This window comes from Mus caroli, unplaced genomic scaffold, assembly GCF_978045245.1.
Source record: "Mus caroli unplaced genomic scaffold, Mus_caroli_1 scaffold_4, whole genome shotgun sequence".
NCBI lineage: Eukaryota > Metazoa > Chordata > Mammalia > Rodentia > Muridae > Mus > Mus caroli.
Genome location: NW_028227259.1, coordinates 33,212,672 through 33,236,451, shown reverse-complemented (window position 1 = coordinate 33,236,451; position 23,780 = coordinate 33,212,672). Strand labels below are relative to the sequence as shown.

Genomic DNA, 23,780 nt, shown 5'->3' with positions numbered 1-23,780 from the left:
TATTATGGCTATAAGCTTATTGGGGCCAGGAAGTGGAAAGTGATGGTTTGAATAGGTTTGGACCCCATATAGACTCTTGTGTTTGAATGCTTGGCCAAGGGAGTGGCACTATGGGGAGGGGTGGCCTTGGTAGAAGTGAGGAGGCAGTGCTTTGAGGCCTTAAGTGCTCCAGCTAAACTCAGTGTGAAACACATCCTTCTTGCACGCAGAGTAAGATGTAGAACTTGGGCTGGAGAGATGGCTCAGAGGTTGAGAGCACTGACTACTCTTCTAGATGTGCTGAGTTCAATTCCCAGCAACCACATGGTGGCTCGCAACCATCTTTGATGAGATCTGGTGCTCTCTTCTGGCATGAAGGCATATATGCAGGTAGAACACTGTAGGTAATAAATACATCTGAAAAAGTTCTCAGCTCCTTCTCCAGCACCACGTCTGCCTGCACCCTGCCACTGCCCTCCATGACAATGGACTAAACCTCGGAAGCTGTAAACTGCTCTGAATTAAATGTCTGCCTTTACAGAGTTTCCTCTGAGTTTTCCTATTTCAGAGAACATGCCAACTGTCCCAAGGAATCTGCCTTAGATTTTTCTTTCCACCATCAGAAATCCTGGTCTTTCGGGAGAGGACATTTCTCATCACAAATGTTTATTTTTATACTTTTTATTTTTGTATCTCCTGACCTTGTCCAGACCTCCCAGTGAGCTACCACTGATCAGAGTAATGGATCAAAGCTGTTCTCCTAGCAACGGAAGCGACACATAACTGCTGCAGAGAAGACTTTCTGCCAGGCTGCCTCTTCTTGAAAAAAACACAACAGAGGCCGAGTGAGAAGTAGCTACAGTTTAATTCAAACCTGCACCAGAACACAACGTGTTGGGCTGTTTTGTTTTGCCTCAGACGGTGGCCAAAGCATAGGGCCATGTGTCGTCTCGGGATCAATACAACCTTAGCACCATGACATTTACAGAGTGAGGAAGTCACTTGGGTGCTGGGGTGCTGACAGCTCCTTTCTGACCCCAGGCTGTGCCTGCCACCTCAACAGCTGGAGGGGGTTTGGCTTCCGTGTGGTTCTGTGGTTTTTGGGTCAATATAAGAGATGCCATTGTCACGGCAATGGCTTGACAAGCAACCTACTGTGGACTCCTAGCACTACACATACGCACACGCACACACACACTGTAGCACAATTTTCTGGCAAGTTAACCCCACAAACCTAGAGAGCAGCTAAGGCAAGAACAACAGTGTTTATTCAGCAAGTACAAGACCAGTTTGAGAGCTGCATTCGGGGCAACCAGAGACCCCTTTCGCTCCAGCTGGCAGCCACCGGACCTGGGATGGGGTGGTGGGAGCTCTGCATGGGGCAGGGAGTGGACACAAGGGAGTGACGGGTTTGGTTGGCTCTTTAAGCATCCCATCTAGAAGCTCCTGGGTGAGCACACAGGCTATGAAAGGGTGGGCTTGGGTCTGTGGAAGGGCGGGGTGGATGAAGTAGAAGGCCCACAGTGGCCCCTTGTATGTGCACTCTCCTACCACTTCAGGTGATGCACTTCTCAGGTGGAGGCGATCAGAGAGGGTAACGCGCTCCTGGCCCACGCCAGGTAGTCTGCCTAGCTGGCCCTACCACCCCTTGGATCTTTGGCATCTGCCCAAGGCCCATGACCCAGCAAGGGCAGAAATAGACAAAGATGATGTATAGCTAGGTGTGGTTAGCTTGTGTGTATAATTCCAGTACTTGGGGAAGCGAAGGCAGGATTTCTGTAAGTTCAAGGCCAGGCTACCTAAGCAAAACTTTGTCTCAAGAAGAAGAAAAAGGGGAAAGAGGAGGAGGGGGAGGAGAAAAAAGAAGAGGAGGAGAAGGTAGGAGAAGGAGAGTGGGAGAGAGAGAGATAGACACCGTCAGCGTCACTGTTTATGATACCTGTGAAGGCTTCTCTAGGGTCATTACCTACTGTTCCCAGGGCTATCTCAGTCCTCTGGGTTATCTGTCTCTTCAGCTCCTAAGTGAGGACACTGGGTGCAAGTAAAACCGCACGCAGGTTCCTAACACTTTTCTAGTCCAGGCTCGAACCGAGAGGATACATGAGTCAGTTCATGACAAAGATAAAATCGGCTTGCGCAAAGCAAAGCAGAACACGCCCCCAGGAAGAAAGCACTCTGTCTGGTTAAACTCCTGGTGGGCCTGACATCAATCCACAACTGTTTCCCACAACTAGGTTAGACTGCCGAGGCCATGAGAGCAGTCATGGACAGACATTTCTGGTGCCTAAACTCTTGGGGCCTCAGTTTTTATCTGCAAGTTGGAGACAGTGGTAAGTCCCACCCCATCTCAGAAGCCCCTCGGAGTTTACCTGTCACTCAGTGAGAGCTGAGCTCTTTGATGGACCCAAAGCAGGACAAAAGCGTGCAGGGGTGACTGACAAGCTCTGGGGATCCTCTGACAGGTTTGTGGAGCTCCAACAAAAGTGAGATCACTTGCCAAAGAAGGGCAGGGATGAGGCTTATCAAAGGCAGACAGCTGAGCCACTTTGCAGACTGTGTAGCCTCCTATGAGAACCTCTAAGGAGCTTCTAAGACAGGGCGGGTCCGACCAGTCCTCAAGGAGAGCTCAGTGCTGAGGATCCCATAGCACCTGTGCAGTGGGGGTGGATGCTACAGCTAGGCCTTGTGGGTTGAAGCCCCTTCCCTGGCAGTTGCCTAGGCAACCCTCCCCTACTCCCCCTTTCTCAGCCAGTATGAGGCCTCTTACTAGTCACCCAGGAGGAGTAGCCTGGCCTTGCCCAGCAGGGGCAAGTTATAGGAAGCTGTGTTGGGGTATGAGGGTGTGGATGTGGGGTTAGTGCTGGGGTAACCAGGAGCAGAGATGCGGCCTGAAGGTTTCCAGGGTCAGCATCCAGCATCGTTTGAATGTAGGGAAGTAGGAGGGGGTGGCAGGAGGTGTGGGATAGGGGAGGCATGGTACAGGGCTTCTGGAAGCAAAAGGACCCTGGGTTGGGAGAAAGGGGCCAGGGGTCCAGCCTGCCCCCGCCCCTGCCCTGTACTGTCTGGTTGGTGGTGAGTGCAGCATCTCCTACAAACCAAATCTATTCCAGATTCTATGCTATGCTAGTGACACGAAGCACCGTTATTTTCCACAGGGTGCACAAACAAGTCAAACCAAACCACTGCGCAAACCAAACGTGCAAAACAAAACCATTTACACGCGCCTGGCACCAGCCACATGCCCACCCAGCTACCCTTCTGGGGCCTGGGACTCCCAGAGGGCGTGGGTAGGGAATGAAAGAGGCTAGCAGAAAGCACAGGGTGTCCCAAGCACAGCCACACCCGGGGTGTCCTGACTGTACCCACAAGGGTACAGCTGGGATGAGTCAGGAGAGATGGGACACCTTGGGCATGGCTGTGGAATTGACACCTGTCTGACTTGGGAAAATGTCACCATGGGGCCTAAGGGGTGAAGGGGGAAGGCCCTTACTTATAAAACACATCTGCTAAAGTGCTCTGGACACCTGTGTGGGTGGGCAGCAGGGCAGAGCACTAAAGTCTGGGCCTTCCCAGAGCCAGCACAGGAGGTCACGGTGAGAGGAGGGTTTAGGGCCAGGTGCTATGCATTGGTTGCTGTGCATAGTGTGGGCTTCTGGGGCCCAGAGAAACCCCAGGGCCAAGGAAGGAAGGAGCAGGGCAGGAGGGACAGCTCAAAGTGCCTTGTTAGGGGTGGATCAAAGCCCCGTGAATCACGTTCAGACAAGGGGAGGGCTCCCTGGTTCCTAGAGCCCCCACCGGTGGAGCACTGCCCTGCCCAACCTCTCCCACCCACTGCAGCTCTGGCTGGAACATTTGCAGGCAGGTGGTGGTTTAGCATCCTCACTTGTTGAGGGTGGGGCTGGTCAGAGCCTTTACCAAATACCGCTCGACCTGCCTCCAGGGGGCGCAAGGATCCGAGCTGAGGCCCGCTTTGGAACGTGGTCATCGATCTGAGAACCTGCAGGAAGGAAGCAGGGAGGGTCGGTCAATCAGGCACTGGCTGCCTGGGCTAACAGGGCCCTGACACCAAGGGGCCCAGGGGCTGAGTTAAACCTTCTGTGAGTGTGTTCTTTCTTCTCTCCCTTAATGTGTATGTGGACCTTAATGTGTCCGCGGAGGCCAGAGAATGCTGTCCACCCATTTTAAGACAGGCCTGGAGCATGAGCCCAAGGAGGTGATGGATTCCTGGAGCTTCTGGATGGCAGGCAGTGAGTGCTGGGAAACTGGGAACTGAACTCAGTCCTCTGGGTGAGCAGTGCATGCTCTTAACTGCTGAGGCCTCTCTCCAGCCCATGCCTGGCTTTTAAAACATGTTGCCTTGGGATTGAGCTCAGGTCCTTGGGCTTACAAGGCAAGCGCTTTACTGACTGAGCCATTACCCCAGTTCCAGGTGTAATCCTCGTGCCTCTATCCCAGTCTCTGGATGAGAAAACCAGGGCATTATACGATTTCCACGTTTTGCACTGAAAGGGCTTTGAAGAGCCTGGGTTTGAACCCAGGTTTTCTGACTCAGAGTCAATGTTACAGCCTCCTCACTCACTCTCGAGGACAGCATACTCAGGCTCTCTTGTACCGTCACACCAAGGGACTAGCCAGCTATCACACAGACCTTCAGACACAGTTCTCAGGGAGTAGACCAGAGAATAAAACAGGAAACCAGTAACTGTTTTGGAAAATGAAAAACCCATATAACCAAAGGCCCACACCTTTAAGACTCAGAAGGGAGGGTCTAGTGTCTCATAGATCACAGTGGTCAGTCACCAGTGTTCCCCATCGTCAACAGATCAAGACTTGGGGCTAGATGAGAGATGCCAGGCAACTTGAGGTCTGCTGTGTCTGAAGGAGTCACTGTCAAGTCATGGCTCTCAGACTGGGGCAGAAGAGGCCACTGGCTAGTCGGGCCCCATAGCCCCAGGGTCCCATCATTTCTTGTGGGGTCAGCTTTTGCAGGCTGTGTGCCCAGGTCCTAGGAATCCACACCATGGACTGGCAAAGCATCGGTGTGTTTTGTTTGTTTGTTTGTTTGTTTTTTTATTTTTTTTTTTTGCATCGGTGTGTTTGGACAGTGCTCCTGAAACACCACCCAGTGGTCATGCTCACAGGACTAGCCCTTTGGGAGCAAGTTTTTGGAGGACTCCTCTCCACAGGCTACCAGCTCATTCAGTGGAAACCACAGGTCCCTGCACAAGCTGCTGTCAGCGCAAAACTGGGATTCTAGGGACCTCAGTAGGTGGGGCTTCAGAGGTGGGGTCTCTGCCTCTCATCCTGGGATGGTTTCTGTGTGGTGCTCATTCTCTATCCCTTGGGACTCTATGCTCTTGTTCCTCCTGCCTTTCTTCCCCAAGTAGAGACAGGTCTTGTAGCGTAGATTCTCTCTGGCTAGTCCTGGGGTCAGGGAAGCTGGGTCACTGCCTTTCAAGTGGTGGTGGTGCTTCCCAACAAAGCATCATGAAGGACCTAACATATTTCACGGTCTCTGTCTGCTCTCCATAGAGAACACCTCACCACTTATGAGGCAATGTTCCCTACCAGGGACATCTGAGGCATGTGAGGTATAATTGCACAGACGGGCATGGTCTAAAGGGACCCAGGCTCAGTGTTGGTGTCACTGGGAGGGCATGATATTAAAAACAGGGCCAGAACATGACAGACAGACCTAAGGCATTCTGTAAATAGACAAGCGCCAGGGGGATGGAGATAGAGAGATTAACTGGGAGTCAGAGCCAAAAGAAAGAAACATTTTACTTAAAGTTATTGAAATGTTTATCTCCCTTAGAAGACAAAAAGGGAAAGTGGAGGAAGGGTGCAGGTGATGTGTCAAGGCCAGAGAGCAGAAATGAGGAGTGAGGGGGACAGAGATTCCAGTGAGGCAGGAAAGAAGAGGGGACAATGAAAGGAGGGAGGGCTGTCCTTCTGAGCCCTGGACATCTGTGGGGCACCCTGTGTGCAATGTCCTCAAGATGTTTCAAGGGACAAAAAACATCAACAGGGAGAATTGTGGCCTGTGGCCTGTCCAGCTGCTGGTGAGCAAGCCTGGCTGTCCTGGGCCCTTCAGCCTGTGTGTCTCCAACAGTACACGCTCATAGCAATACAAAGGCCCACTGCCTGGGCCTTTATCCTGCCTGCTGGCTCCCACCACACCCTCACTCTTACCAGAGAGGCTGAAACTGGATTCATGAAGGTCCCGCATGCCCCCGTGCCGGGTGACTGGCCGTGTGGGCGTGTCTGCCAATGGTGTTCCCATCTCTTTTTTCCCAGGGTGGACAACAATGGCGACATCCCCTAGGTAGGGAGTGCGGTCCACTCCCCTCACTTTTAAGGTCTAGTGAAGAGAAAAGACAGACACATCAGAGCCAAGTGCACACACAGCTGCAGCATCCTTCGCCGACAGCTGCCACTCTGCACAGGACCCGAGACACACGGGTGACAGGCTTCTTGCTTCCATAGTCTAAGCACTGAAGAATGCCATTCTTGCTTCTACATGAAATGAGCATGTGCATGCATGTGTAAGTGCCTGTGTGCAGGAAGTGCCTTGGTCTCTGCCCTTCACATGGGTAGAATCCTTCCTGGGGAATTTGGCAGGGTAACGGTTGGAGATCTTATCCCTGGTGAGCATTCTGACACATACAATGGTGTCCTGACAATTGCCAAGGTCCCAATGGGCCAGACCTTTTCCTGTGGTCTGACAACCCAGCAAAACCCTACCCTAGATAGACTTTGTTTGGACATGGGCCACTGCTGGAAGCAGTACTAGAGGGCTAGGAGTTATACTGCACACACAAGATAGCCAAGGTTCCAATCTCTGTCACTTAGAGCTGTCCTGGTCTAGGTCAGTTATGGCGATTCGCTATATTAAAAGTGCTACTGTGAGGGGGAGAAAGCATGTTGGAGCATGTGCAGGAGGCTGAGGGAGCAGCAGCAGCAGCAGCAGCAGCTATATGAGCACTGTATCCTTTGGGATGGAACCTCAATTACAATGTTACACACTGTCTGCCCACAGTCTTTTTGAGAGAAACAACAGGCACAGGAGATTTCTGAAGGCTCCCTTGGCATTAGCAAGACAGGAAAGGAACTGAGCAATCAACTTGTGTATCAGGAGGACCTCACTGGTCAAAGATACATTTGCCAGGTTCCATATCTGCTTGCACACTTACATTTTATCTATTGAGACCGTCAGAGAGAGGCCCGAAGTTTGGTTCCTACTACCCATGTGAGGTGGCTAACAGTTGCCTGTAACTCTAGCTCCAGGGGCATCTGAAACTTCTGGTCTCCATTGGCACCCTTACTCTCTCTCTCTCTCTCTCTCTCTCACACACACACACACACACACACACACACACCATCATCATCATCATCATTATCACCATCACCTCCACCACCATCATTATAACAAGTGTACGCAAAATCACAAGTGGAAACTAGCATTTTCCAATTCCACCTTCCCTACTGTCCCTGTTGCATACTCTTCTGGCTAGAAGGTGACAGATAGCATCCAGAGGATCCCTGTGTTACGGCTTGAATCTGAAATGTCTCCCCACAGGCTCACATTCTAAATGTTTAGTCCCTGGCTGAGGCCCTGGAATCTTTAGGAGATGGGTCACGGCTGGCCTTTGAAGGTTATTAAACTGGCCTCTCACTTTGGCTTCTTCCCCATCTGCTGTGTGTGACAGTCATTCCACACATCCCTCTCATTATGAGCTACACCCAGTCACTTTAAAGTTTCTGAAACTTTTCCCCTTCTGAGGTATCCTGGTCAATTGATGCAAAAATAACATCAATCTATCTATCTATCTATCTATCTATCTATCTATCTATCTATCTATCTATCTATCTATCTATCCACACACACATATACACACACATATATATAACAAAATATAACATCAATATATATATAACAAAATATACAAGATGACAATGTCTGAGAGTTAAAGGGGGGAGTGAAGATGCCCCCAATATGGGCCTTGACCTCTTCCCACACATCTTCCTTCCTGCCCTTCTTACCTTCTCTCTCTGTACCAGCTTCTTATAGACAATGTCTGGGAAAGACCGCAGGGGACAGAACTTGCCAGTGCCCTCTGCACACATGAAGACGCCGTTCTCATACACGACTCGTCCCCGGCTGATGGTGACCAGCGGTACACCGTGGCAGCGCATGTTCTCATACAGATTGAAGTCTCCACCCTGCACCTGGGTGCTGGCTGAGATGGTCCTGGTGGGAATGAGGGTGGAACAAGAGCTTCTTATAGCACACCTAAAGACAGCACATCGTGACAGAGAGATGCCGCCCAACAGGAAGGAATGGTACCCAGAACTGTCTGATATGGGCTCAATTCATCCCCTCAAAATCCTTGTTTTGGAATCTTTACCCCGAACATCTCAGCATCTCAAATACGAGGCCACGGTTGGACATAGAGCCTTTAGAGAATTAATGCAAATGGAGGCTATGTAAGTGTATATTTCCCCCATCTAACTGGTGTCCTTAGAAGAAGGGATGAGACACTGGACATGGGCACATGTAGGGATGGACAGACACATGAGCATGAGAGGAACATGGTCATCTGCATACCGCCACTGCCACCGCCACCACCACCTTTCTCTAAACTTGAAATGCTGCAAAGATTACTCGCCTTTGCAGTTCTGAAAATACAAGTTTTTCAAAACCCTAACCCCCTAATCCCAGGAGACTAGCGGCGAGCTTTACTTTGTGGCTTCCGGGTCCCACACCACCACATCAGCGTCAGCTCCGGGGATGATACGGCCCTTGCGAGGATACAGGTTGAGGATCTTGGCTGCGTTAGAACTGGTGACGGCCACGAAACGGTTCTCATCCATCTTTCCTCCAACCTGGAATGTGGCAGAAGTTCCAGATCAGCCTGGTTCTGAGGGTGTGGCTGCCCCAGACACTTGCTACCCAGCTGTGGTCATTTATCTCAGAGGGTCGCATCTGTGGTCTTATGGGGGAGCAGTGCTACATGCACTATCTCCCGTAGTCGACTGGTGGGGCTTGGCAATCTGCTTGCTCCTTTCTTCCCCAGCCACCCAGCCACCCAGCCACCCTGGTGACTTGTGCCAAAGGCTGCCTGCCTGGGCAAATGCACTTCCTAAGAGCAGCTCCACTTGTGTGTCCACTTGGGATGACGAAGAGGCTTCCCTTCATGTGCAAGAGTGTACATCCCCTCTTGTTCGTTGGATTTCTTCTAAGACCCCCACAGCATGCCTGAGACCACAGAGAACTGAGACCTATACATAGTAGGCTTGTTCCCTATACACGCACACTTAGAACTAAGTGAACTCCCACAGCAGGAGGCTAAGGACAAGTGATACAATAGAATAACTTAACACTACATTGTAACAAAATGTAATACTTACAGTATAAGGCATGGGAGTTCATGCCTGTAACCTTAGCTCTGGGGAAGCTGAGGTAGGACTGATGAGTTTAAGGCCTGGGTTACATGGTGAGTTTGAGGCTAGCCCAGGGTGCGAAACCCATCTTAGAAAAACAAACAACTTCCCCAAATGTATGAATGATATTTAGAGTTTTCCATTTAATATTTTGTGGACTGTGGACCACCTGAAACGGTGGATAGATGGAAGACACTACTGTATATCCTGTGTTCTGAAAGAGCTAGCTACCTGTACTGCGCTGGGCAGCTGTGTGCCTTTCTCCAGGGACATGTCCTAAGCTACCTCCTGGCCTCTCTCTGAGCTGGTGGCTTAGTTTTCAGTACTTCCAGTCTCTTTGCTCTTGTACCGAGTGTAGAGTGTATTCCATGATAGATCAAGACCAAAACAAAACAACAAAACTAACCAAACAAAACCCCCTACTCTTCATGGGCAGAACAGGTGATATTCAAATGAAATCCCCACCCCTATCTTTTTTGAAATTCAATTAGGCAAAATATACCCAGCATATTATATTCATATCCCTTGACCCAAAAATCCCCTTCTAGAAATCTGTTCTAAGGAAGTAATTAGAAATGGTGACATCCTTAAGCAAGGACTTGTTCATAGCATCATCTGAAGTGTGAAAACTGGAAATAGCCGAGAGTTTCAAAGGAGTAACTAAATACAGCTTTTCCACTGGAGGGAACATTACGTAGCAATTAAAAGAAGACATCTGAGACTAGGGACGTAGGCAGAGGCGGAGCTCCAGCCTAGCATGGATTAAGGCTGGGCTAGATCACAAGTACCCAAAACTGTGTTTTAAAAAGATCACCGCTTCTTAGTGCTTTAAGAAGACACTCATGACTTAAAATATGAAGAAAAAAAAGATGAATCCAGTCACTAAATAATGTATGTTAGCCAAACACAGTGACTCACACCTAAAATCCTGGCCCTTGGGAGGATGAAGCAGGAAGACCACTGAACATTCAAGGACTAACCATGCCATCGTGCACTGAACTAGGAAGACATATGCTGAAATGCTGAATTTCTAGGAATCAAATTGTAAGGATTTTTTTCGTATGCTTTTCTGAACTTTTAACATTACAGTAACAGGTAATGTTACGGGGTAAGCCTTTCTCCCCATGTATGTGTGAGGTGACGCTGTGTTAGCTAAGGGTGACCTCTGATACTACTGACCTCTTGCCTAAAAGAGGAGCTGTGATGTGCCTGGATCAGCTCTCCTGCAGTGGCTGCAAGGGGTTTTCTTGTTAGACTGGATCATAAGAGGTTGGAAGACTGAGTATGTGTGTGTGTGTGTGTGTATAATGTGATATATATATATATATATATATATATATATATATAATATGATATATATACACAACACACACACACATACATATATATACACAACATGCATGCATATATATATACACACAACACACATACATATACATATATATGTACACACACAATACCCATACATATACATATATCTACACAACACACACATATACACACAACACACATACATGTATACATATATACACACACTGCTACCAGAAAGTGTGGCTCAGATTTAGGATGGACCTTTCAATCACAAAGTATCCAGAGTTAAGATGAGCCTTCTAACCTAACATGTATGAAGCATGTATGTGTGTGTGTGTGTGTATGACATGAAAGAAGGAAGCTTTTGCTGTCTGCCTGCTTGTCCTCGCTTTCCCTGGCAAGTTCATATACACTGCTGCTGAGGTGTTCCTTCACTGATATTAAAGCCTATTTCTTTGGGATTCCAACATAAAACTAAAGATCAGCTGAGACAGCCACCCTCACGGACTGAACAACTATTGGATTCTCTGACTTTGCTTTGGGAGAGGCAGAGATTGTCAGATCAGCTTGTCCGCCACTCTTAGAGATGCCCATTCTCCATGTCCATTCTATCAGTCCTGTTCCTCCAGAGAATCCTGCTACACCTCGTAAGCATGGACTTTGCTGAGATCTTCTGCATGGGCAAGGCTGCAGACCTACCACGCCCCTCTCCCAGACGACGCTCATTCGATCCTGTACACCGCTCACACCGTGGGGGATCTTAGTGAAGTCTTCCTTGCCCATGGCTTTCTGCTTTGTGGTGAATGGCCGGTGATCGGATGCCACAATGTTCAGAGTGTCACTGGGGAGAGAGAAATGACCAGTGAGGGGACAGGAAGGGAAGGGCAAGTGGTGGAGGAAGCCTGGACTCCGGGATGTAGAGAATCCAGTTCCAACTTGGTTCTGCTGCTTATTTGCTGGGCCACCTCTATGGTTTGTTGCTTTTGTTTAAATGAACAATGTACAGCATTGGCATATGTGCTGAGTGGGGTTCCCAGAGACTCTGGAAAATGCTCAAGCTGGTGATTTCTCCGATACAGGTAGAGGACAACTTGCCCATCACTGAGGGTTTTGCTGGGCTGAGATGGTAGAGGTGGTCTTAATGTCAAGGGCACACATGCCATCTTGTTTGTACTAGCTTCCTTGTCCCACACTGTCCCAGCAGGAAGTACATAGTAGGTGTTTGACAAAGAATTTCCAAGTTCAATGCTAAACTTGCTAAGTGACTTGGAGCCACAACACTCAAGAGAAAGATTACCAAGATTTAACAGTCACTGTCTGGAAGCTGAGGGGATTGTCACCAGTTAGCACCCAAGCCAAGGTCTTCAGAGGGTTAAGGGCTACAAACTCAACCAGGACCTCAGACAGATACAGAAGCAGGGAAGGGCAGCCAAAGAGGCACACTGTGGTCTGCTGTCTGCCAAACATGGAGGCAGAATGACTACCCACAGTCAGAGATTTCTGTACCAGAAGCCACAGTGATGAGAATGCTTACATCACTAGGGCAAAGCAAGCCTAAGAGGGACCTGGCTGCAGCAAGGAGATCATGTGGAACCAGGAACACTGCTGGAACTGGCCACTGGGGGTCCTGAGGGTTTTGTGTCCCTTGTAGATAAGCACATGGGCTAACTGGCCTGCCCACTCAGAAGGGGCCCTGGGATCAGAACAGCACATGTGGTGTGAACAGATTTTGAAGCTCCTGAACAGTTTTCAGTCAAGCTACGCAGAAGACTCTTTCCTGGGACCTGGAGGCCCATCACTTAAAGTGTTCTTGCCAAAGACTGATGTCCCCAGCAAATCCATGGCGTGATGACTCAGCTCTTGTGGTGGCAAGGCTGACCTTGCCCTGGACTGTAGAGACAGGAAGAGACATCCACAGAACAGAAGTGTTCTGTGTCTCCCCTAAGGCTCTCCACGCTCTCTGGACCTGCAGAAGCCATGAGAAATGATGGAATCTCAGGGTTTATTCTCTTCTTAGAGACCCCAGGTGCAGTTCAGACTAAAGGAGATTCCAATACAGGATAATGGGCTGCAGGCCAGAGACCCTGAGCCCTGGGCTCAACCTCCACCTTCAAATGAGCACCACACTGCTTCAGAAGCAGGTGCCACTAGTCTGGTGGGAACAAATGGTAGTGAATTCTTTATTATTCATCTATTTATTTGTATATGTGTGTGTCATGCATGCACATATGTGCATGTACCATGGAGATCGGAGGACAACTTTCAGGAGTCAGTTCTTCCTTCCAACATGTGGATTATGAGGATCAAACTTAGGTTGTCAGGTTTGGGGACAATTGTCTTTTACCTACTGAGCCATCTCACCTGCCCAGGAAACCAGATTATAAAATAAGGGACAAATATGAATTGTACTTTTTATTCACGCTTAACCAAAGGAATTATACCAGAATGTAAATGATGGGTGAGCCACCCAGATTCTCTTTTTTATTATCATTTTTATACCTATTTAAAGATTAGTTTTCTTTTTATGTGCATCGGTGTTTTGCCTGCATGTGTGTCTGTGTGAGGTGTCAGATCTGGGAGTTACAGACAGTTGTGAGCTGCTGTGCCGTGCTGGAAATTGAACCTTGGTCCTCTGGAAGAGCAGCCAGTGGTCTTAACTGCTTAGCCATCTTTCCAGACCCTCGGATTCTCTTTGAAGAAAAAGGTGACTGATGTTTTTTCCAGTCGGTATTCTGCATCACATAAATTATACCAATCACATGTTATAGGAGAAATTTATAGTAATCATAAATTCCTATAAATAGTTAAATTGTGCCCCAAATCCTGTAAAATAGCACATATTTACAATGTTCATTAATTAAAAAGGAACTAAGACAATCTCTCTACCATATTAAATCATAATTCTTACATGAGAATTTATTTAAATAATTAAAGTAGAAAACCAGGCTATATATAAGGACTTAAATTATTCAATGAATAACGAAAGCTTCCTTTTCCTATTTGTGTGTTTTTGTTCCTTTGGTAAATTAGCTTGTGACAAGTATAGTGTTTCAAAAGAGTCTCTGAATTTGATCAAGCCTTTCTCATGGTATTGTAAAAACATGCATGTCTGGGTGTTGTGCATGTTTGCGTGTATGTGGGTATACATGCATGCATGTGGAGGCCCAGAGCTGCCATCGAGAGCCTTTCTCAATCTCTCCTCTTTTTTTATGGGGTCACTTGGGCACCGAGATTCAATTAGCATTTCCCTAGGAAGCTTTGGGTTGAGAGAAGAGACAGAAGAATGGGACAAAAGCAAAAATGTGTCTCTGCTAAGCGACTTCACACAGATCTGACAACTTACCAGACTGTCTTTTAAGGAGAGCCTGGAGCTAGGCAGTGATGGGTTAGGGATGGGCAAGACCACGCCTTGACCAGTATAGCTTAGTTATGTGTGCCTCTTACCTCCCAGAAACCTAAACTTTGGGTCAGGACCCAAGGACAGACTTGTCTTCCAGGGGTTAATACAGAGGTGCTTTTGTATACTGTCCCCACAGGTTTTCCCTACGTCCAAATTCCGTGTGAGACACGGGTGGTCCAAAGGGATGGTCAAGCCCTGTGGCTTCCTGTGGGCTGGGGCACTGTGGGAAGTGGCCTGGTGTAAGCGCGGCCTCACCGGTCCTTGCTGGTGCAGACAGCTGAGTAAGAACATGCTGGGGTGTGGAGAAGATGCTCCCACCTTTCTTTCTCCTCCATCTGCCCCAACATGAGCAGAGAGAGCTAGGGATGTGGACAAGGAGCTGACTCTAAACCAAACAGGACTTTAAACGTCAAAGAGAAGAGACGGTAACGTCTCTCCCCAGGATGTCCCTAGCAGAAGATAAAGAGGTTTCAAGCTGTCATGGAAACAAAAGGAACTTTTCCATGAATGTGCCTTGCCCAATCAGAATGCTCCTTGGTCTGTTTTGTCCAGGTGGAGGCTGAGCATTAGACATAGAAGGGATTGAGAATGGAGCTCAGAAGCGGTGTAACAAGAAAGAAGATGGGAAAGGGGACAGAAAGAAGGAAGGAAAGCACAGAAGGAGGAAGCAACACACAGGATAGAGAAACTGAGGCAACACTGGGGAGAGGTGAAGGTGAGCACCGCTAATCTCCACGCCAACTAGACTGAATTAGGAACTGCCAGGGCATGAGTAGGGTACACCTCTGTGTGTGTCTGTGAGGGCTTTTCTAGAAAGGACCGAGGGAGGAAGAATACGGGCGGGTGGTGCCATCCAGGGGCTGAGGGCCTGGACTGAATCCAGAGGAAAGCAAAGCAGGCGACTGCCAGGGTTCTGCTCGCTGTCTCCTCCTGCACTGAGAGATGAAGTCCTAGCTGCCTGCTGCCAAGCCTTCATGGAGGACTAAATCTCTGGAAAGGGGCTAAAATAAAACCTTCCTCTCTTAAAAGCTGCTCCCTTGGGTATTTTGTCACAGTAACAAAGTAACTAATGCAGTCTGGAAGAAAGAGGACCACCCATATTGAAAGATGAGTCCTATCCCAGGGCTCCCCACAGGACTTCAGGGTAAGGAGCCAGTGGCCTCTGCAATGCTGGCCAGTGCTCTCACTCCAAATCAATTTGTCAGAGAAGCCAGCAGTAGCAAGTGACTTCTGGAGAAGGAGGTTCAAGCAAAATCACCCACGTGGGCCAACAGAACCAAACCCAGGTCAGGTTTGGCTTCTAGAACTAGAGGATGTCATGTTAAAAACCTCTAGGGTCTGTGCAGAGTGCTGTCCAGCTCAAACACCTTACTTGGCCAGCAGGCTCATGAGGTAGGTGGAAGTGTTGGTGTCCAGTCTCAGAGGAGGCACCGTGACATAGGCGGCTGCATGCGACCAGTCCTGATGGTAGTAGTGCAAGCCCGTGAGCGTGGCGTGTGCGTTGGTGGTCTCGGCTAGCACCACCTTCCCTGGAAGAAGAGTCAAAAGCATAACATGGAAGTCCCTGGTCTATGACATGATTGGGCTGTGACAAAGTTAAAGGAGCTGAGTAAACGGGAAAGGCTTGTCCCAGCTCCCTTGGGCATGTAAAAGCCCTGAGCCTTTCCCATCCTGTTGACCCTGGGCAAAGGACAATGGTTCTGAGACTAGGGGCGGTAGAAGGGAATTCTGGGACTTCTAATGTGGTAATGGGCAGCTGTGGTAGTTAAGGCAGGGTAATGATAAAGCAGGCATGAGGTGCCAGGCCTAGGGGGCAGCCCAGCCTGTTCTCTGGGCAGGCAGGTGAATTGACAGCTTGCAAGCTTCTGGGGTGAAATCCAAAGCAGATTCAGAGAGTAGGAAGTCGGAAGAGGGGTTCATCCAGCAAGCTGGGCCAACAATCTGGCTGAGACCCCTCAAGGTACCTCAGATGTCAAAATGTTAGGAAGGCTGAGGCACGCATGCTGGCTAACACTCCCAAGGTTCCACCCTGGATTCTTTTCTCTGATTACCAGACCCTTCCCAGCACCCTAGGCTTTAGCACTACCAGGGCATCTGCACTCAGAGTCACAAGTGCTCCTCTGGCGTCAGATGCAGGCAGGGTTCAAGGTGGGGAAGGGAAGTCGGGCTCACACAGTTATTTCAAGTTTGTCTTCCTCCACCACCACCCTGCCCCCCACATGCCCACTGGAACCAGTTTAGCATTTTGTTAGTTGCCAAGGTAACTGTTAGTTCAACATAACAGACCAAAAAGCCACCACTTACGACTTAGATCATTTTACCTGACCTAGTCAAAGTAATAGACATTTCTGGAAAGCTGCTATGCGTGACGAAGAGGACTGGGTCTCTCCTACTGAGCCAGGCTAGAGCAGGGCACCCCGAGGCAGACAAGGAAATCCGAGGCCATCTGTGGTTTCAGCAGCCCAGCCTGGCATAGCTGATGGACTCTAACTCGTCTCCAATCCCAAGCACCACGCGTGCCTAAGGCTAGGTTGGACTCACCTTGCATCTTAGCAGCTGCAATGACATCACCAGCTGAGATACTAGACACATTGACCAGGTAGATGGGACAGTGAGTCTAAAGGCAAGAGACAGCAGGAAGTAGCAATAACCCCCATAAAGCTGCCGTGCACCCAACCACCCCTTTATCAGGCCAGCGCCAACACATATCCCTGTGTGCTGCTCCATACCCAGTACATGATAGTTTACACTTGGGATGTAGGGCTGTGGTCTGAGGACACAACAGGATGCAGAACTGTGCAGAGCAAGGCAGAAGCAGATGGAAGCCAGCATTGGGGTTCACCAGCAACCCAGGAGGTGACCTCAGGTTGCAGCTAATGAGTGTAAATCTCAGATTTTCTCTGATCTCACGGGCTTTTATTTTTCTTGTTTTATTTTATTTTTTTGTTCATAAGCATGATGACCCAGAAACAGTCACATATGACATTCTGTACCTGACATCTTGATGCCTATGGTCTGAAGGTCACCTTATCCATAGACAGAATATACATACCCAGGAGAAAAGCCAGGCTCGGGGGTCCAGACTAGACAAAAACTGTCATATGATCAGCTAGTGTGTAGAACTGGGCAAATGTAGTTCACAGCCTAACTAATTTGGGCACATTTGAGCCAAGAAGCAAGGAGCTGAAGGCTGGTCAGACTCTTCCTTGTTATGGACTGGGTGACCATCAGGAAGTATGTGGTATAACTATGGAACAATGTCCAGACATTTAAGAAGCTAACAGGCCGAGTTGATTAATCCTAGGGTTGGTTGATATCCAGCCTCCCTGTCTTCCATATTCCTAAACCATTAACTGTGTTTACATCCTTCAGGGCAGTCAAGGTCATTTCAATCAAGGTCATTTCAGAGGGGAAGGTCCCATGCAAGATCCCTCATTAGAATTGTAGGGTTGGGGGAAAGCAGACATACTCTCAGTACAGATTGCTGGGCCCTATCCCAGTTTTTGATTTTGTGGGTGAACCTGAGAGCTCACTTTTCTGAGACTGTAACTTTGACACATAACATTGATATGGTCAACCAAGAACCAATGCCATTGGGAATCTGTCCTTCAGTGACATCTGCTGGGAAGGATGGCCTCTCCGAGGCACACAGCACTCTCCCTTGCTTTGGTCCCTCTGAGCCCCAGCACCTGTCCAGGGCAGAGCGGTGTGATCCTATCTCTGTGATTTCAGATAATGAAGTATCGGATCAGAGGGGCTGTGATTTGCAGGCCGGGGAAAGCATGTAGTTATTAGGTAAAGAACAAGGCTCTGATTTCTGGCACCCTCTCTTGCTGGTTCCAGACACGCTCTGCCAGTGCTTTGTTAATGGCTTTACCTGAACAGAACCAGAGAAAGAAGCTTGAAAACAAAGGCCCAGCGGCAGGCATGTTAACTATAAGTAAGCCATTTACACTCTCGGCTTCAGCGGCTTCATTGATATAAAGGGGTGGGAGAGAGAACTGGGGTGGGCAGGATGCACACCACATCTCTGGGACTAACTTGTCCATTTGGCTAGGGTGCTGAGAGCCACCTATGGCACTGGCCTCTAGACAAGAACCATGGCCCTGGGCTGGTGAGATGGCTCAGTGGTTAAGAGCACTGACTGCTTTTCCAGAGGTCCTGAGTTCAATTCCCAGCAACTACATGGTGGCTCACAACCATCTGTAATGGGATATGATGACCTCTTCTGGTGTGTCTGAAGAGAGTAATGGTGTACTCACATAAGAACCATGGCCCCAGGAGGATGGCAGCTGCTTACCCGGTTTGCAATGGTGATGACACGGTGAGTGGCTTCTGCTTCCAGCTGTTAAAAACAAAGAAGGAAACACTGGTACCATCTCCTCCAAGCGGCTGAACCTGCCTGAGGGCTCTCTGTACAGCTGGGGCAGCTGACACAGCAGAGGGGCTGGCTGTGGATAGGAGCAAGACCCTGGCAGGGGCCCCAGCCAGCAGGGTTTCCACTGAAGGAGAATCCCAGGAGACAGGCTACTGGGTACATTCTTAGTGGATGATCAGCAGGGCTTAGAAAGGGAAGAGGGAGGGTCTAGGAGGAGAGGTGGGAGGGGAAGTAAATAAACAAATTAATGAAGAAAAAAAGGTGTTTTCTGGGCAAGCCTGGTGACCTGAGCTGGTTGCTTGGCACTGACAGAGTTGTCCTCTGTCACAAGTGTGCTATAGCACTCCCCCCCCAACACACACACACACACACACACACACACACACACACACACGTTTTAAGGCAATGGAAGGATAGTAAACAACTTAAGAGTCTCGCTTCTCCCTGTCAGCTAGTGTCTTCTCCCAGTAGCAATCACAGAAATGCTCTAAATAGATCAAGCTGGAGCTTAGCCCAGAGCAGCGTTCCTGTGCCCTAGCGTTCCTGACACCAGAGTCTATGTATTCTCTGCGGTTGGGACTGTTTGTACACGGAAGGATGTTTGCAGTGTCCCCTACCCCCCACCTTTATCCATCAGATTTCAGCGTCAGTCTGCCCACTTTTCCTGCTGAGACAGATAGAACCATCTCTAGACACTGTTGAATGTTTTCTGGAGGGTCAGTCTGCCCTGGCACTGACCCAGGTCCCTGCTTTTAAGCAGCAGATGCTGATGGCAGCAATCATCACTGTTATCACCCATCCTCTCTTACCTGACACAGACAGCTATGGCCCAGTCTGAGTCAGCCCTTTGTCAACCTTGCTGTCACAGAACCACCTTGTGAATCAAGTGCTCTGAGTCTCCAGGAACCTAGGCAGCAGGCCTTACATTCCCAACACAGCTGAGGATGACCTTGAACTTCGTGATCTCTTGCCTCTCAAGTGCTAGAATTGCAGGGGTATACCCCATTTCAGTTTTAGGCAGCGTTGGGATACCAGGACTTCACATGAGCCAGGCAAACATCTACCAATGGAGCTTCATTCCCAGCCTTGGTGCAGATTTCTCTACTGATTCTGAGGTGCTCAAGCAGGAGCTGCATTTAAGTCAGCAACCGACAGGGACAGGATGAGGGTGGGAAGCAGCCAGGCCAAATGGCTCCTGGGTGATGGTAGGGCCATCACTGGGTTCTTCCAATGTGTGTAGACCACACTGGCTCTCCTGGAGATCTAACTACCTCCATACTGTAATTGATTGATTGAGATAGGCTCTTTATGTAACCCAGGCTGGCCTGGACCCTGAGCCCTTTCTGCCTCAACTTCGTGAGAGCTGGGAATACAGGTTCTACATCACCCTCCACTGCTCTGTGTTCTAGGCTTTGGAGAAAGGGGAGGCTGCTTCTGCTGTAAATGGTGAGAATGTCTGAACAAGGTTCTAGAGTAAGAAGGCATTCTCTATCTACCGTGATTCTGCCAGAGCAGACTCTCAGCGGTAGATCACTGGGTATCCAAGTTAGTGCCCTATGAAAATGCACTCAGGGGTACAAGAAGAGGACAAGAGGCTTTCCCTTCCCCTTGGTGAGACGTATGAACGACAGGGTGCGGACAGGCACATGCTCATTGCTGGTGGGAAGGGTTCAAATTCTCCCTCAGTTAGAATCTAGTGTCCAGAATGCAGAGTCCCGACTTTGAGCTTAATTTTCTTCTAACACTAAAGGCTCTAATGTCCGTCTCTCTTGTGTCCACATTCAATTCTGCATGAAGTGACCCCTGAAATGGTCTCTCCAATGCCTTGAAATTAGAATTCAGTGGAGCATGGCAGGGTTTACCGTGTCCTTCCAAGGAAAGCCAAGGTGGCCTCAGCATAAAGAAAGCCATTTGGGGGCGGGGGTGGGGGAGGCTTCCAGAATGGAATCTCACCTATGGGGTAACAGAGTTTTACTTTCTTTTACTTATTTTCTGAGAGAGTGTCTCATGTAGCCCAGGCTGGCCCCAAACTCGCCATGTAACATATTTTTGACATCTCTTCTAAAAGATTCCATGACTGTTAACAGTTTGAATAAGTAATGTTTCCCATAGTCTCATGGTACTACTAATTCTTGGTCTCTACATAGTGGTGGGATTTCTGGAAATAAGAGGCAAGGTTGAGCTGGAGGAAGAAGGTCACTGGGGGTGGGGGTGGGGGTGGGGCGGTGTCTTCCCTTGGTAGTTCTCTGGCCACTTCCTGTTTAACTCTTTGTTTACTGATTGATCATCGGGTGATCAGTCCTCCTTTGCCACAGTTCCTGTCACTATGAGATTCTGCCCAATGTGAACGTCCACTAAATTGGTTGAAACTATAGGTATGAGCAATGATAAGCAACAACAACAATAATAATAATTTTTTTCCCTCTTAGCCTTATTTTCAGTGACAGAAAGCTAACAAATACAGGAAGTCTACTTGAGCGTAAAGAAGCTGACGGTGGACACAGGAAGTTTCTCCTACCTCCTCTGGATGGCTGATCTCGATTCCTTCTGGGCCTGTGATACCCAAGTCTAGAGCCTCCTTAGCACCCTGGATAACAGTGGGGGAAAGACAACAGAATTACAGAGGTACAAGAAACTCCCCAACCTCAGGGCCAGTCAAGGGTGCTCCTAAGCCTCTTTCTGCAATGTACATTTTCCAAAGGAGGAGCTGGGGCCTCATGTAGGAAACATCTGATTCTCTTCTCATTTCTTAAGGACTGTGCGATATCTCTTATTCTTAAAATACAGTCCAGTCATCAAGCAATAGCCAGCAGGCACCAAAGACAAACACCACTAGTCAGTTTATTAAAAGTTATAGCTGATTCTCTGGAAAGCTCAACAGATATCTGGTATCAGCGACTCCTAGGACTAGCTTCCACCCAAGACAATCAAGGGGTCCATCCTTTGTACCAGAGAACAGATGTTTATGGCATAACAGTTCTGACAGAGAGGCGGGGAAATGGAGCACTGCTGTTTATTTTGCATGGTTCTTTTCAAAAAATATTCTCAAGAGATGTTCTAAATTATTTTGCTATAATAGAATTTATCATAATATTCACAATTATCATCTAAGACTTAGGAACCTCTTGAAAAAAAAATATATATATAAAGTTTGTATTTCAGACCAAGATTTGGTACCCCAGATGTCCACACCTCACAGCGTTTTGTTTTACTACTTGGTTTAAGTGACCCTTGAAGTGACCCTTGAAGGACAGTGATAGGCAGTATCCATTGGCTCTACCCCCACACAACGACCCCAGTTGCAGACTTGCCTCAGCCACGAGCTCCCCATTTTCAGCGTGGACCCGGGGGATCGCCCCGATGTCCCTGCAGGCATGAAACACTTGGTACAGCTCACTGTCTCGAAGCATGTACAAGTCCTTGTAGGTCATGAACATCTGGAAGGAGTTCACCCCCTTCTCCCGCACCAGTGTCTCCATTTCTGCTTTCACCTGGAGAACAAAATGCAAAGTCAGTGTCCAGTAAAACAAGCAGGTGCTGGCCCAGTGGAGAGATGGGGCAGGCTGTGACCAACTGTGTCTCGGGTCTCAGGTTGGTGCTGTGAATTCCCAGTACACACAGGCCACAGCTCTCTGCCTGAGCTGACCATTCAGCAGTACTGCCCACTAGATGTTCCTGGTACCTCATCGGGATATCCTGAGCACCGCAGTGCTCCCGAGTCTGGCCCAAGGCCTTGGACTCTGTTGCAATTGATGCTTACTGTGTATGCTGAGAAATGGGCTCTTAGGTGGGATAGGTCTGCCCACCATCTTCAGGGACTCCTAAATGTTTTGTTTGAGACCTGGGGAAGCTGGAGTGGTGATGGGTGAGGGTTCCTGCATACAAAACAGCTTCAGGCCCCAGCCAGCTCAGTCACACACCTGTTTGGACACCAGCCCTCTGGTGCCTTCTTGATGTGTGGGGGGGTCCCATCAGTACTGTTACCTTGGGTGCCCACCAGGTGATCCCCACATGGAGGGCATAGTCACAGCAGACCTTGGGGTCAGCTAGAGCCCTGCACTTCTCATAGGCTTCCACGAGGGAGGTCTCCTTGTCTGGCAGGACGTGACCGATGATCATGGTGGTGCCTCCAACGAGGGCCGCCTGAAGGAAGAGGGAGGGAAGGTGGTCTTGTCACAGCCCTGCCTGCACTTAAGTCGCCATCATGATGATGCACAGTGTTCAGGTGCACCCAGAACAACCATGGATGATCAAACCCAGTAAGGCCTGCCCAGGGGAGGGTCAGAGCTGTGACATGATCTTCTTTAGAACTCTGGGTTCAACAAATAAACCTGCTTCTTCCTCATGTGGGGTTCTAGCTTGGGTCTTTGGAAAAAGCACTTAGCATATTGGGGAGCCCAAGCATGGCTATTACCTTCCCAGTGAGATCTCCCTCTAAGTGATTTTTGGCTAACTCCAGTATATAGACAACAAAATCAAAGGCCCAAGGATTTGTTTGTATATACCTGTTACAGTGGGAAGCCTAATCAAGTGTTCACATGGAAAATATGGTGAGCTAGCTACAGACATGCAGTAAAGCACTGCGTGCTTTAATAGGGAATTTTAAAGATGTTGTTCTCTCACTTGTTTTTGTTTGTGTATTTACCCAGACAGGGTTTCTCTGTGTAGCCCTGGCAGTCCTGGAACTTACTCTGTAGACCAAGCTAGTCTCAAACTCACAGAGATCCACCTGCCTCTGCCTGATGAGGGCTGGGGTTAAAGGCGTGCGCCACCACTGACCAGCTTTTCTGTCACTTCTTATGAAGCAGTTTTACTTAACTTGGGAATAATAATAAATGGGTTGGGCTGGGCAGTGGTGGCGCACGCCTTTAATCCCAGCACTCGGGAGGCAGAGGCAGGTGGATTTCTGAGTTTGAGGCCAGCCTGGTCTACAGAGTGAGTTCCAGGACAGCCAGGACTACACAGAGAAACCCTGTCTCAAACAAAACAAAACAAAACAAAACAAAATAATAATAATAAAAAAATAATAATAAGTCGGTCAAATTCACAAAGTAAAGTACTGTTTTGGTGTGAGAGTTGTCCAAAAAAAATTCACCCGCATCTTCCATATCAGCCCCTTTGTCCTCATGTCCCCTCCCTGAGTTCATGAGCATAATTTGTCTTATCTGGGATAGAGCACTTTTAGATGCATGACTGAATTCACAGGCTCCCCAAGATATTACTTTAAAAAGGTTTTTCTCCCCATCTTGTGTATATTTGTGCATGTGT

General features: G+C 48.7%; 1 protein-coding gene across 1 annotated transcript in view; it reads right to left on the bottom strand.

Moving 5' to 3' along the window:
* Window positions 1-806: 806 nt before the first annotated feature.
* The window catches only part of Dpysl5 (dihydropyrimidinase like 5), an 84,547-nt gene continuing 61,573 nt past the window's right edge, over window positions 807-23,780 (bottom strand). The window contains exons 3-13 of the mRNA XM_021163502.2: window positions 22,497-22,655; window positions 21,824-22,003; window positions 21,031-21,099; window positions 18,435-18,479; window positions 16,676-16,751; window positions 15,507-15,663; window positions 11,434-11,575; window positions 8,723-8,865; window positions 8,023-8,230; window positions 6,172-6,340; window positions 807-3,976 (exon numbers count right to left, since the gene is read on the bottom strand). Of these exons, the coding sequence (XP_021019161.1) occupies window positions 3,891-3,976; window positions 6,172-6,340; window positions 8,023-8,230; window positions 8,723-8,865; window positions 11,434-11,575; window positions 15,507-15,663; window positions 16,676-16,751; window positions 18,435-18,479; window positions 21,031-21,099; window positions 21,824-22,003; window positions 22,497-22,655 (1,434 nt within the window). The 3' untranslated portion in view covers window positions 807-3,890. The remainder of the gene's footprint in view (window positions 3,977-6,171; window positions 6,341-8,022; window positions 8,231-8,722; window positions 8,866-11,433; window positions 11,576-15,506; window positions 15,664-16,675; window positions 16,752-18,434; window positions 18,480-21,030; window positions 21,100-21,823; window positions 22,004-22,496; window positions 22,656-23,780) is intronic.